The following is a 14,611-nucleotide window of genomic DNA, read 5'->3' as shown; positions in this document are numbered from 1 at the left end:
GAACTGGCCCCATCGCTGAGTCTGTGCCTCACTACAAGCAGCGACTACATCAGCAACCCTGAATGAGAGCTGGCTTTGGAGGAGTTGGCTGGCCAGCCAGGCTTGCTTGCCCTTTTTGTGAGCTTGCTTTTCCGCCCATGCAGAGTTCCTTATTCCTGTTGCTAGACTTAGACTTGTGACTGCAGTAACAGCCAACTTAAGAGACCCACACTGGACTGAATGTGCTAGAAGTGACCATGATAGAGAGTGACCGGTCCTGTACCCTTCCACCATCCATCGACAGGATTTGGAAAACCTTGTCACTCTCTCTTTGTGGGAGACTCATGAGAACCAGGTAGCATTGACTGCTGTCCTTTTCATCAAAAAGGAATAGCATGCTCTCTTAATTTTAGTGGGATTTTTTTTCTTTAATCCAAATGGATCATTTGAGGGGTTTATTAATGTAACTTTTAATATTTTAGGATGTAATTTGGGAAGAAAAGGGTGCTATAAAGTTTACATTGCCAATTATTTAGGAAAACCTGCATAACTTAATGTGATCATGCCAAAATTCATGATGATGAAGTGTGATGGTACAGGGGGTTACAAGACTTTTATGGTCATGTTTTTACAATTATTGCATTAGTTACACAGATTTTTCCAAACATGTGGCTGTAAAAATTGAAGGCATGCCCTGCTGTCACGTGCTTTATTTATGCCACTTGTTTTCAATTTTTATTCTTCCTCAGCTTTTTTTGTATTTTATGGTATTTATTCTGGAAACACTTAGTTTATTATTTGGTTAAAGTTTAAATCCTGAAGTATTTTGTAATAGGTCTATATTAGTATTTGAAAGTGAGACACAATTTTACACCAACTTACACGGTAGTTACTGGGGCTGCATATTTGGTAGTATTAGAGAGCATCTTAGACGTGCATGGGTGCTGTTTACCCAGCACATCCACATTAGCTGCTACCAGAAGGAATAGTGAACGTTTCGCAATTTCTCAAGGGTCAGAGCAGGAGAGTGCAGGCATAATAATCCATGTACATACCTTTAAATACATCTTGCTCTGCTTCTCGTACAGCTGCAGGAATAAAAGTAAAAAGTACATAATCTTCAAATTCAAGATTATTATTTACATAACTGCAGAGCATATAGTAAATCAGCCCCCAGGACTGTTGCTAAGAGTTGGATGAACACTATACAAGTATGCTAAAATGTACCCCTAGCAGTAGCGACCAGGGTTCACTGGAACTACATATACATCCGTGCCCGCTTTTTTAATCAATTAGGCGGCTTCCTGGCCTGTAAAACTTTGAATCCATCACGCAGCCAAAAAAATGGCAGTGTTTCTTGCTGCAATTATTGTTGAGTAACGAACCCCAACATGCTCTAAGTCATGGTTTTGGGTACCATGAGAGCCTTAGGAGTTAGCTGTTGTTACATGATTTGGAAAGGGTCTTTTCATCTCTGCTTTTTCTGTTCCTGTTTCTGTTTCATTTTCTGTGGGAGTGGGAGGAGTTCCTAATTGTCACTTTTAAGTGTCCACATCATCAAAATATTTATTGGAGTGGGTTTTAAATCCCACAAATACTAACTTAATTTCCTAATGTGAATTAAAACCTTAGCTGTCCTAAAAGTTGAAATAAATGTTGTGAAACCTTTAGGTTCCTGGTAGGGCACTGGAAAAAGAGTAAGAAAGTTAGAGAGTCAGCCAGATGCCTGCTGCATAGGGGGGATGGGAAACAAAATGATGCACTTTGTCACTGCATAAGGGATGGGAAGCAAAGACGCAGCTAACAAGTAAATGTTGTATGACCTTAAAGAAAGGGAAAATGGAACTTTTCTGAGCTTGGATGCCCTACATTTAGACATTTCTAGAAGGTTCATTAGGGGATCTGCTATTATGTTAACTCTGAATTTATCTGGTTTAGTCATATTTTAGCCTTTGCAGCGCTGAGGGCTGGAGAAACCTATTTCTCACATGCAGTAAATACTAAAGCTGGTGACCATTTCTAAGAACAGATTATTAGTATTTGCATTTGGATATGAGCATGTCTTACTGAGTGCAGATAAAAGAAACAGTAAGAAGGAAGCTATTGAGTAACTGAAATAATACACAATTCTTACAAAGGAAAATTAAAACAAGATATGAGTAAGAATTCACAGTGATTTAGAAAAGACAGTTTTGGAGTTAAAAGGAGCTTTGCTGGGAGAAAACAGAAACTCATGAGGTTTTTGGCAAGTGAAACTTTTGCAACAGAACTGTCATTGCCAACTGTGACACGTTAATCAGATTTTATACTAACTATTTCAGAGCAAATGTCTAATGCTTGTAGCCCCAAAGTGTGGGAAATACTTATGCAACTTCTGCATCCTTGTACAGCTGTGCTAATATTATCTATAATGTAAAAACAAGAACTAATTTTCTCCCACATCTAAGAAAAAAAAAACACAGTTAAACAATCCCTCAGATAAACCATGAACTAACCCGTCCCTCAGATAAACCATGAACTTTTATCTAATTCTACTGCCTACTTCTTTATCTACTTCTACGTCAGGCAGAAATGGGTCTTGAAGGAAATTGGAGGTGGAGAGGTAATGGTGTAGATCTATAACATGAAAACATTCAGACTCCTCGGCATTGGAGGATTGTCATTACTGGTCTGAACAGGAATGGAAAAGCTCTAGCTTTCTGTGTATGACATAATGAAAGGCAGTAGTTTGTCACTGCGGGAATTTGAGCGATGATACAACCGACATTTAGGCAGAGACCAAAGAACCAAAGGTGCAGTCTCCTCCTTTCGTAGGTAATTGGATTGAATCTCAATGTTGTTTTTATCTTGATTTATTCTGTAATGCAGCTTTCAGAACAAGAGTGAGAATAGAGAGGGGGAGTAAATCAGTAGTACAGAAGTAGCTGCCTGTGTTTCTCACAGAAGTGTCCCCCTGTTCCTTTGAGAGACCCCAAAGAACTTTTTTTCTCACAGTCTCTTGAGATATACTGGTTGCTAAAACAGAGGGATTTGTTCAACTCTCTTACACTACCCAGTTAGCCTGACAAATTGCTGACATGTAGTAAACACGTACAAGAGGAAGGCATCCTTATTGCTTGCAAGCAAGCCTGGGCCATGTGCTTTGTTCCTAACAGCAATGTTCAAAAGGGCTCGTGGGAATCGGCCTGAATAACAGCTGGGCTTGCGCTTCCAACTTCCTTAGCTCCTGTGAAAATTCTGCTCATCCACGCCTCAAACCTAATGCAAATGGAATTCAAAGATGTTCTGAGATTTTTGGGGTGGGGGCGTCAAACACCTTTATTTTAGTACAAGAACTATCTTTTTGCATTCTAACATAGAGCCAGATGTTTTCTATTCTCTTATATGTCATAACTGTTTATACATAATTTATAAACTTTAGTCTAAATTGACTTTAAAAGAGATGTTTTGTTGACTAAGTTTATTGTACAGATCAATTTTCTCAAAGAGCAATGAAATTTGTGCTGTGTATGAATGTCTTTCCTCCTGGTCTGCTCTGTTTTATAGTGTCTTTAGCCTCTAGCACTGTTGGTTTGGCTGGGCAGGTCGTCCACACAGAAACCACAGAAGTAGTGCTGACAGCTGACCCCATAGTAGGGTTTGGGATACAGCTCCAAGGTAGCGTGTTTGCTACTGAGACCTTGTCTTCTCCACCTCTCATTTCCTATATTGAGTCTGACAGTCCGGCAGAAAGGTGAGGTTCTTTCAGTTGACTGCTTAAGTACGTTTTGGTGAGCATTCCTCGGGGTGATTCGGGCATGTTGCTTTCAATTTGTGATAAATTGCAGGGCCTTGCCCCATGGAAGCGTGGCGAGTAATAAACTGTCTGTTCTGACAATGATATTTCATATGCCTGATCAGCTCTAAGAAGAATGACAAGCACCAGTGTTTTTATCATCCAGAGTCCTCCAGCAGGAGACTGGAAGTTATATTCATGCAAAAGAAAAAAGAGAAAAAAAAATCAGGAACATTGCTGAAGTCAAAATAGTAATAATTCAGTGTGCTGTGGGGAGAGACCATACCCAGCTCTGTTCAGTTTTGGTACAGAACCAAATCTTAGGGAATACCAGAGTTTTGATTTACTAATTATTTCATTGCAGCATTTCAATTGCATTTTTATGCTTACGTATGTCTTTAATCATGGCATGAGAACAATAGTAGTTGCATGGTCAAGTACTAGGTGCCATTGCAGAGCTATACCACCTACAGCCCAGAGTCAGAGGCAGAGGTGATGTCCAGGGGTGGGTGGAGGCACAAAGGCTGTGCCCCTCTTCCTGGGTCCCAGCACCCAGAGAACACACAAAACCCATGCTGGGGAGTGCTTGACAATGTCTTGGTGCAAAGGGGCAGCAGCAGCTTCTGTCCCCCTCTGTGCCTGGGTGGATGTTCAGCTGCTATGGCACACTTCCCCTTCAAGGTTAGGTTGAATGTGTTTGATATTGCTGGTTCTGGTAACGTGCACATCTGATGATTGTTTTGTATTGTTGTGCACCAAGGTGTGGGGTGCTGCAAATAGGAGACAGAATAGTGGCAATAAACGGCATTCCGACAGAAGACAGCACATTTGATGAGGCCAATCAACTGCTCAGAGACTCCTCTATCACCAACAAGGTCACTTTGGAAATAGAATTTGATGTTGCAGGTATGAATGTACTGTTATTCTGTCTTGCAAGAAAAGTGAAGGAATAAATCCCAAGTACGTTGCGAGTGTTATGCATCCAAGGTGGAGACTTTCTTCTCACATACACACCACTCAGTTTTCAAGTGACCTATTTGAAACGTGTGTCTTTTTGTACAGCTTCCTCATTTCACGTAGCCCTGCAGCGTGCTTCAGAACGTAAATAGAAATGACAAGTCCTGTAGTAAGATCTGGTGACAGTCCCTCCTCTGAGTTATTTCCGGACATTTCTCTGCCCCAAGGTAGAAATATTCTGCTGAGCAGAGACAAATCCTCTACAGGCCAGCTAATGAAATGTTTTACCAGCCAGAAAAGTATTATAAAAAGGTGGATAAGCAGAAAACTCTGAAGAGTTTCACTTACAGTATCTCAAACCAACAATCTAAATAAAATAATGGAAACCGAATTAATAAAAGCCAGAAAAATCATTGTTAATGTTGCTGGTGAGTCTTCATTCTTACTAATGGTTTTTCTTTTTTCTGTAATGTGTTTAAGCATACAGAATATACCTATAAAATCAGAAATTGTGTAAATCAAACAAGTACACATTATGTATGTGCACTGCCCCCACTATGTAAATAGTAAAAACTTTTAAGACTGGTGTTTTCATCTGACAGTAGCTCCTTTGAAGTCATGACAATGTCAGATGTGCTGTATTTTGCATCGTGTGATTATTGTTAATGGCATTATAAATCATGATGTCAATAGCAGGCTAAAGATTCCTAGAGTAATTCTGCATAATCTTTTAGTATGCACACATCTAGTATGATGTTTTTAAAAAAGCCAAATACAATATGTGCATTCATATACATAGGAAACGAAATATTAAAAAAATAAGAAAACCAAATAATGAGAAAGTAATTTAAATACACCCGAAGTCACATGTATTTCAGGCTTGTTTGTGCTCCTCACATTTGCTCCATGACAGCAGACTCATACTCATGGTTAGACTCCTCTGCCACATGTATGCTTATATGTTCCCATAGCTGTAATTTCAATCGCTCCTTTTCAGGCCAAGGCCCAAACTTTCACTAGCAGCAATGCCAAAAGTCAGGATTCAAATACAGCGCTGTGTGCTCAAGTGGTTTTTGGCGTCAGTCAGCCCCAGGCACTTCTCCATTAGTCATGTTTTGATTCCTTTTCTTCCCAGTAGATGTAAAGTCCATGGCAGTTACCTTAGTGGACAGTTCAAAATGTGTTAGACCTACAGCAGCAAAGGCCTGAAATCCTTAAGACTTGATCCCCTGTCCTTTTAATTAAAAGTTATTTGCCAGCACTAAAAATTTCACACGTGCTCACAGAACTTGCATACAAGCTAAAAACCTGCAGTCTCAGCTGGCTGCTGGCCCGTGCAATCTTCATAAATTCAGTTAAACCTTAAATAAATTGAGTTACCGTGAAATTACCAATAGAGGTATAAATCATACTTCACATGTCCTACTTCCTTCACTTCAGCATCCATGGCTTGTGATGCTGATGTGATTTCATCAACTTACACGTATAGTTCATGTACTTGGAATTGCTGTGCCTTATAAATTATCTAACATTTTAATATTTTTTTATAGAATCAGTTATACCAAGCAGCGGAACATTTCATGTAAAATTACCAAAGAAGCATAATGTGGAACTTGGCATCACCATAAGTTGTAAGTGAAAGTGCTTATTTTTAAGATCACATTTATGGGATAATCTGCAGGTAGGAAGTAGGTCCTGTAGCTGTAAACTCATGTTTGTTTTGGTATCAACTTCTTTTTCCTTTTTTCCGATAAAGGAATGATGAGCAGTGCTCTGTGATGAAATACCATTCTGTAACAGATTTATACTTCCCTTCTAGTAGTTAAAGAAGCCAAAAGTTTGCCAGACCTAAAGCTTGACCTATTCCTTCATGTGTAGCACGTATTTAACTCCCATTAATTTTTTTTTTTTTTTTTTTTTTAAGAAAAAAGAAGTCAATAGAATTAGGCCCATGCAAAAGTATTTCCATAGTTGGGAATTTTAAAGCAAAGTCTGTCATGGTCTCTCACAGGCTGTTGCACAGAACTCCACTGCACTCAAGGGTTCCCACAGGCATGGGGATCCGCATACAGGGGCTTGTTTTCTGCTTCAGAGCCAAGAGTCTGAAGATACATCCTCAATCTGTAAAACTAGTGGGCAGTCCTAAATGTGCAGGTCACATCACAAAGTCCCCGTTCAGTAGGGATTTCAGGGATTGCTAAAGAAGATAACAAGGGTGAGCATTAGTCTATTTCTCAAAAAGTATTTGTTACTTTGTTTGAAATCAAAGTGTTTCTATACTTATTTGGTTTTGGGAGCACACAGTAAACGCTGTGTTAGGGCTGGATTTTGACCCGGTAAACTCCAGCATACCAAGTTCAGCCCTTGATGGAAGGAAGAACAATCCATTTCAAAGTTAATGGGCTTGTGTTTAATGTACTTAATGACAGTGCAGAATCTGATCTCACCAGAATTAACATTCCTTTATGATTGTGGCCTTTCTTAGACTATTAGTCTTTCTTTGGAATTATTCATGTGTCTTGAGGGAAGATTGTGCTTTGACTTACATTCTCAAAGCTTTTACCGGCACAATGGAATAAGGTTAATCAAAAGTACAGCAGGGAACTCAGTGCTCAGAATTACAGCTGAGGAACAAATGAGAGACACTGCAGGCCCGTTTGCTTGCGTTGCACACTTGAATGAGTAATTGTTAGACTCTGTAAGATGTGATGTGATGCTTGAAGCAAAATCATAGGTCTGCATGTATTTGTGCAAATTAAAATACTGAGAAATGAGAAAAACTGGAGAGAGGCTGTCCTATTTAAATGTTATTCTTAGGATCAGTAATGGTTTGTAGGATTATTGTAAAAATACGGTCTTCCTAGTAATTGTACTTGTGCTGCTTTTAGGAATTCAGACATCGTGTACTTTTTTTCTCTCTGTAGGAATAAACTTTGAATGGAAAACTAATGTTCTTGGGATTTAGTATTTAGCACTCCTCTTCCAAACTTTGCATAACTTCCTGACTTAGAACTTAATTCCAAAAGTTAGTGCTTTATCAAATTAGTGCTTTATATAATCAGAGCGACACCTGGTTGGTCTTAGCTCTGCTTTTCTGAGTATACTGCAGTGTCTTTAAATTATCTGTTATATATATAATAATCCCACTCATTAATAGTATTAAATGCATATGAAATGTGTCTAAGATTAATTATTTATTTGATTTTAAGGGATTTATCCTAATAACTGAAAGTTTGTAAATTTGCTTGGTAGAAGTCTTGAATTGCTGCATTTCATTCTTGCTTTTCAGTACTTTGCTCTGTTCTACCTAATTAACTCATAAATGAGGCAGTGTGATTTGAAGAATATAAGCAGTTTATATTCATTTTGTCAAATTTTTGTCAGGGCACTTTAGCACATTAGCACGCCATTTATTACTGATATTATCAGAAAGCTATATGATTTCTTTTAAAAAACAAATACTAAGGGAAACTCGGCGGAGTTGGTATGACCAGGCTTAAAGGGGTGATAGAGGAGATCAGGTTTATTCACTTTTAGGCTTCATCTGTTTAAGTGCTAGAGGCCTGTTTCATCCTCTGTCTTCTGAAGGTAGTGGAGCTAATGGTGAGTGAGAAAGTGCTGTCTCTATAAAAACATTACAGAGAAACGCCTGTCTTGCTTTCCGTATCCCCAGTTTAGTTTGGGATTTGGATGAGAAAGTCAGGAAATGACCTGACCTGACAGACAAGACAGACATTTTTTGTCAGAAGGGAAATGTAAGCCTCACCTCACGTTGGCACCTGAACTTATGCCTGTTTTTAAGTCCAAGAGTTCTTCTAAATCAGCTATTAGGAGGCAGACATCTTGCAAGGGGAATTTATTTCTCTTTCTTTGTGTTATTTTCCTTGGTAATAAACACCATGTGTGCCTGCATGGAGTTACAGCCAGGTACTTGAAGGCTTATTTGAGGTGACATACAACACTAAAGACAGTTAAGCTAATTCATCGTCTTCAAAAAACATGACATGTAATAGGGGAGGAGACTAAGCTTCTCTTCGTTTCAGATTTTTTAATGCAAGAAAAAAAGCAAAACAAAAAAAAAACAAAATCCCCTTAGATAACAGAAACACCTAGAAAGTAAGATGGAAAGTAAGATGGAAAAAAGTTTCATGAGCATTGTTGTTAATATTAATCCAGGGCACTGAGTTTTGGATAGTGCATGTCGGTTACCTCCTGGCCCATTGCTGCCTTCACACACATACTGGACTTCTGTCATCCTATCATCCTTCCCTTACCTCTGCAATATCTGTCTAATCTTCCCATTAATAGCTACTTACACTCAATAAAGACCTATTTCATAAGTTGCAAATATAAGGGACTATCTATTTCATACTTCAGGTACCATAATTTTCACTCCCAGTTACCCGATTGGAGCAATTAGAATGTCTCAGTTCTTAAAATTACATCATCAAAATAAAGCACGACACCACAGTGGCCATGTGTGTGATTATGCTTTTATAACAGAACCATTCCCTAGAAGAAGGATGACTTTCAAGTAGATCTAGTAGTGTTCAAATCTGTTTCAATTTATTTTCCAGTGACATTAATTTTAGACCATGTAATGGAATATAGATTTTTAAATTTTTTTAAAGGTAAATTTTGTGCCACTGGCTACTTTATCATAGACTAATATTTTTTAAATACATTGCATGATATCTGAGAAAATGACTTACTAGTACAGTCTGGTAATTGTAGTTAACAGCTCTTTTTTTTCCTTTTCTTTTTTTCTTAAGTAAGATTCTGATAGCCTTACTGGTAATGAACTGCAGCACCTTGCTTCATAACTAATCTCTCTCAAGCTAATGGGACTACTCATGGAATAAGAAGCTGCAAACCTAGTAAGAATATCAGAATCTTACCCAAACTATCATCAGTTTTTCTAAGTTGTTTTGACTGGCAGCTATACTATAGTCTGCTTTATTGCTTTAGTATTTCATCAGAAACAAGCTTTGTAAATATCTACAGATATTTAGCATTGACTATGAGAATTTACTTCCTAAAGCACATTTCTGTATATTTTGGGACTTCACCTAGCAAACTCAACTTCATTTTGCAATGTTACCACTAATTATTTTCAAGACAGGGCCTGAAGAATCAGCAAGTTTCTCAGCTGCTCCACATGAAACAATACTTGACGAACAAAAGAGCTTCATCAGTCTAATTTTAAAAAGCTCTTTCATCTATTTAATAGTCACACTATTTTGAAAAAGTCTACTAATTGTTAACCAGCATTGCAGATAAGTGGACTTTGTATAAAAATATTTCTCCATCACATGAGCATTTTCCTCTGCTTGTTCAATTGGTTCAGAGTTCAATCAAACTCCAAAACTTTAAGCCACGCTAAGACTAGTAGGTGTTTCTACCTGGGTGGTAGGTGAGATGTCGACCCCAAAATCTGTTTAAGTCACACTGATTTTTTTCTTTGGGTTAGCGGTGAAAGAAGAAAGGAGGATTATTTGAGGGGGTTTTTAACCTAATGGAACAGCTGATTTACAAAACTGACAACACTTCACTGAACTTGCTTTCAAGTGGCAGGGGATAGGCAGAGGAAGTGTCTTTACTAGTGAAAGTAGGGTAGAAGACGGAGACCTAGGATCATAGCATAATTTAGAGAGAACAAACAACTTGCTAAAGACCAGCTTTCCAGCTGCAACACTAAATTTACTACCTGTACAACTTTACGCACTTTTCAGTCCACTTGTAGTTCATCATACAGACTGTGTAAGGTTTCTACAAAAGCTCAACAGTAGGTAGACTAACAGCTGGACCAGGGAGGAGAAAAGATGAGATCTTCGATGGACAAGCGGAATGGGACAAGGAGAGAAAATGAATGGAGAGCCATAACAGGGTGACAGCAGACAAGGGGAGAGGCTGAGGCGTGATCAGGGGTGGGGGAAGCTGGGACTTGAACAAGAAGGCTGGACATGGGTGAGTGGTAAGGTGCTTTGGTTTTAATTGCTTCTTAAAAATAATTCTGAAATGAAACACAAGAATGGAGACTTAAAGCTGTACAGTGTCACTTCAAACTTGCATTAATACATGAGGATATCTTTCTTAATTAAGTGGTCAAATACTACTTTCTCACTGGGACTCTTGCTTCTCAGCCCTCTGGGGAGAGATGAAACAGTGGTGTATATCAAAGGGGATGGAGGCTGCATAATGAATGAGGTGGAGGATTGCAGAAATAAAAAGGTGATCTCATGGTCAAGGTGGTTTAATGCTACCGTGGAGAAATTAGGGGTTTTTTCCTTTTCTCGGCAACAGAGTTGTGCTGAGACAAGTCATTTCACGGGGTGGAGGGGAGAGAGGGAGATATTTTCCACAGGTGACTGTTTGATTTTCTGTGGAAACCATTGAGATCCTGGGGTCACAATTGCAGAGATGCTGAGCATCTGCAGCTGTTGCTGAAAATGCCAGTAGTTGTGCTTTAGACACAGAAGCTGTTATATACTACAAACTATTGTGAGAAATAAAGGCATGGATATCTCAAATTGCTCACTGAAAATTGTCATACTTTGACCTAAATGTTCCTGCGTTTCCTCTCTTCATCTGGAAAATCAGGATAATAGTACTCAATCTTTTTGCTGGGGACAGCATCTGTTCGCTAGTGTTTAGGAGGCAATCTTAGGCTGTGGTGATGTGCAGTACAAAAGTTCAGGAGGAAATTAATGATTTTATCTCTGCAACACAACTTGAATAGTTTGTAGTAAGTATGTCATGAGCATTGAACAAGAATAAAACAAAGTGTGGTGTAGCTGCTTATTAAGGGCTTGTCAGCGTCGGGGGATTCATTTCACACTGAGCTGTGTTTTCTGCCTACAAAAAGGCTTGCATCCACCAGACACAATTAATAGCTCAGGATAATTGACAAAGTAACACTGGTTCACAGTGACTCAGTTTGAAACTGTAATAACTGTGTGCAGTATCAAACCTTTTGCATCCACACATACTCTGTGGCTTCGCACTTTGAGCCGTGCTCTTTCCCTCATTTTGGTTCCTTCTCTCTTCTTTTTTGGAGCAATAGTGGACTGTTTTCTTTAGTACTCATAATTTTTATAAAGCAGTTTCATTAAAACTATCTCAAATCTCTAACTGTACAGTGGGTGGCATATAACATCAGAGATTTATAAGGCAACCCAGAGGGTAAAAATGTAGAATTAAGAAAAAAAATGTTCACCAAAGTGATACTTTAAAATTTGAACAAGATACTAATTGGTGAAACAAACGCAAAGAATTCAGGTAAATCATAGGACTGTTGTATAAGATATAGTTGACCCATGGCGTGAAAGTATGAGGAACAAGCTATGAAAATTACACATCTTGCAAGAAGTTAATTGCTGTTCTCTAAATTGCAACATAGGCATTTTCTGAAAGCGTGCTGTTTAGACAAGTTTCTAAAAATTCTTGAAACTCTTTGTACATCTGTCTTCTGGACTTTCAGGACACTGCATTTGAAATATGGCTATTTAGTAGTTCTTAAACAGTTCCTTTGGACATTGAAAGGCTTTCTCAGCTGGGGCATCCAAGGGTAACAAGATCTGTCAGAATATTGTGTTGGAAATGTCATTATTAATACACCTTGTGATTGCTGTAGGTGAAGATCTGTCATTTTGCATCAAAGAGAAGAATCATGAGCTGCTAAAGTAACTGACTTCAGGATTTTGTAGGTGATCCTCCAATATGGGTAGCTTTTTGGGTGATTGTCAGTTAGGCATTGGAGCCTAACGGAAAATACCTTCTGTGAATGAATGCAGAAGCCTCAATACAGAGCAGAACTGGCTTGGCCCAATTGAAGAGCCCTACATGTGCAAAAACCATAAGTCCTTTCAGGACAACTGAGAGCTTTATACCACATGGCAATGTTTTAATGTTAGCACACTCTGTTAACAACAGTCCCAAAAGTCAGTCTGCGTTCACCACACAGACTACCTGCTGGCCAGAGCAGCCGTAGGCAGTATACTTCCCAAGGAAAACTTGTCAAATACTTTTGCATAAGTCAGTAAGGAATTGCAATGACTGGCAGTGTAGAGCAGAGCATCCTTTTACCTATGATGGACAGATGGAAAATTGGAAGTTATGAAGAAGAGATGAATTAGGTGTGCAAGGAAAGGACTCATGGGGGTTTTACTACTTTAACCATTTCTGGAATGCAGGGCTTCTAGTAGGTATCCCCAGTACAAAGTGGGGAAAAGTCCACAGTGCTTACAGACCAGCAGTGGAGCAAGGTTACTCATCAAGAGGCCCATGTTTACTTCAGAGGAAGCAGTGAGTCACAGTGAAGCAAGCATCCCTGTGATGTAAGCTACATCTGTGCAGATGTGATAACTGTGTATCAGCCCAAAGGTATGCATGGCCACTATCCACAGCACCTCATTTCTTGTGAAGTGGATTCCTCCTTCTCACCCAGGAAGCACTATCTTCATACCTCTGCCGTAAGCACTGAATGAGACAGGAGCAGATGTGAAGAGTGTGGGCTAGCCCACTCCAGATGTTTTGTCAGAGCAGCTCTGTTGGTCAGGGATATAATAAAACATGATTTATGACTGACAGAAATATTCTGGCAAAAAATCAGCATTAGTAGTTGTGCTGAAAGGTTCTACTAACAGAAAGTATTCCTTATGTGTAGTAGCCAGGCAGGATTTTATGATAGATCACTGGAGCTGTACTGTGGTATCTTTGCATGGTTCAGTCCTGGCCTAACACAGAATTCAGACATGTCAGGTTAAATTCACTTTGCACCAGTCACTTTAATTCTGGCATTTTCTAATTTTGAAGACTATGCAGTCTTACTAATATGCTGCTGACAATTGTTTGTATTCATGTACGTATAATTTAGGGGAAGGGGAGGAATATAATACAGGTAAATAATATATATAAAGTATTGATTTATGGATGGAATTAGCCCATCTGCATATCTAGAAATAAAAACAGATACTTGTATGTATTCTTTATTGCAGCTCCATCCAGTAGAAAACCAGGAGACCCTCTGGTTATTTCTGATATCAAGAAAGGAAGTGTTGCTCACAGGTAAGACATTCAAGCTCCCGGTAAAAATCTGTTTCTATTATGTAGCCAGCCAGACTCAAGTTAAACAGACGGAGCTTGTAAGAGACTGTGCTTTTTTTTTTTGTGTAAAAAGCAGTTACAAATGAAAAGTCCAGCATATTAAGAAATAATTGTTTTAAAAATTTAAAAACATTTAAAAATGTTCATACCTTCTAAGATACCTTGCTTTATTGTTACTAGAATTTCATGTAAGCTTGTTTGCTTGTTCACAGAACTGGGACACTCGAACTGGGTGATAAGTTACTTGCAATAGATAACATTCGACTTGACAATTGCTCAATGGAAGATGCTGTCCAGATCCTTCAGCACTGTGAGGACCTCGTAAAGTTAAAGATCCGCAAAGATGAAGATAATTCCGGTATTAGCAATGAGCCTGTTGCAGATTCTTGTGTATTTTCAGGAGTTTTAGAACACAGAGTTATTCTTTTGCATTTAAATTTCAGTGAAATGTTTTTTCTAAACATGGCTGGTTTATGCTAATGCTAATCAGAAAATGTCACTCTAAAAATAATTTTAATGGTATATAAAGTTTTGAATTTTCTCAGTGGCTATCTTGCCTGCAGGAGCTGCACTGCAAAATGCGGTCTTCAGTTTTCTGGCAAGGCAATTTCCCCTCAGGTGTAGCCATATAAAATTGATCTTTCTTTTATCAGCATTTTGAGATTTTCTCTGCTTTTAAGATTGGAATCATGATTAGCAAAGCATGGATCCATAGGCCTCAGTTCTCCAGCAGAGCAGTGAAGTGCATGCTTTATCCATAAACTTACAAACTTGAGTTCAGTATGACTGGTCACA

The 14,611-nt window shown here is 38.7% G+C and overlaps 1 protein-coding gene across 11 annotated transcripts in view; it reads left to right on the top strand.

Annotated features, from left to right (window-relative positions):
• GRIP1 (glutamate receptor interacting protein 1) overlaps positions 1–14,611 on the top strand; it is a 328,500-nt gene that overhangs the window by 287,785 nt on the left and 26,104 nt on the right. For all 11 annotated transcript variants that reach the window (XM_054816101.1, XM_054816071.1, XM_054816125.1 and 8 more), the window contains 5 exons: positions 3,526–3,712; positions 4,515–4,660; positions 6,262–6,342; positions 13,708–13,777; positions 14,029–14,174. In XM_054816101.1, the coding sequence (XP_054672076.1) occupies positions 3,526–3,712; positions 4,515–4,660; positions 6,262–6,342; positions 13,708–13,777; positions 14,029–14,174 (630 nt within the window). The remainder of the gene's footprint in view (positions 1–3,525; positions 3,713–4,514; positions 4,661–6,261; positions 6,343–13,707; positions 13,778–14,028; positions 14,175–14,611) is intronic.

This window comes from Grus americana, chromosome 1 (genome assembly GCF_028858705.1).
Source record: "Grus americana isolate bGruAme1 chromosome 1, bGruAme1.mat, whole genome shotgun sequence".
In the NCBI taxonomy this organism is placed as follows: domain Eukaryota; kingdom Metazoa; phylum Chordata; class Aves; order Gruiformes; family Gruidae; genus Grus; species Grus americana.
This window is presented reverse-complemented; position numbering and strand designations above follow the sequence as displayed.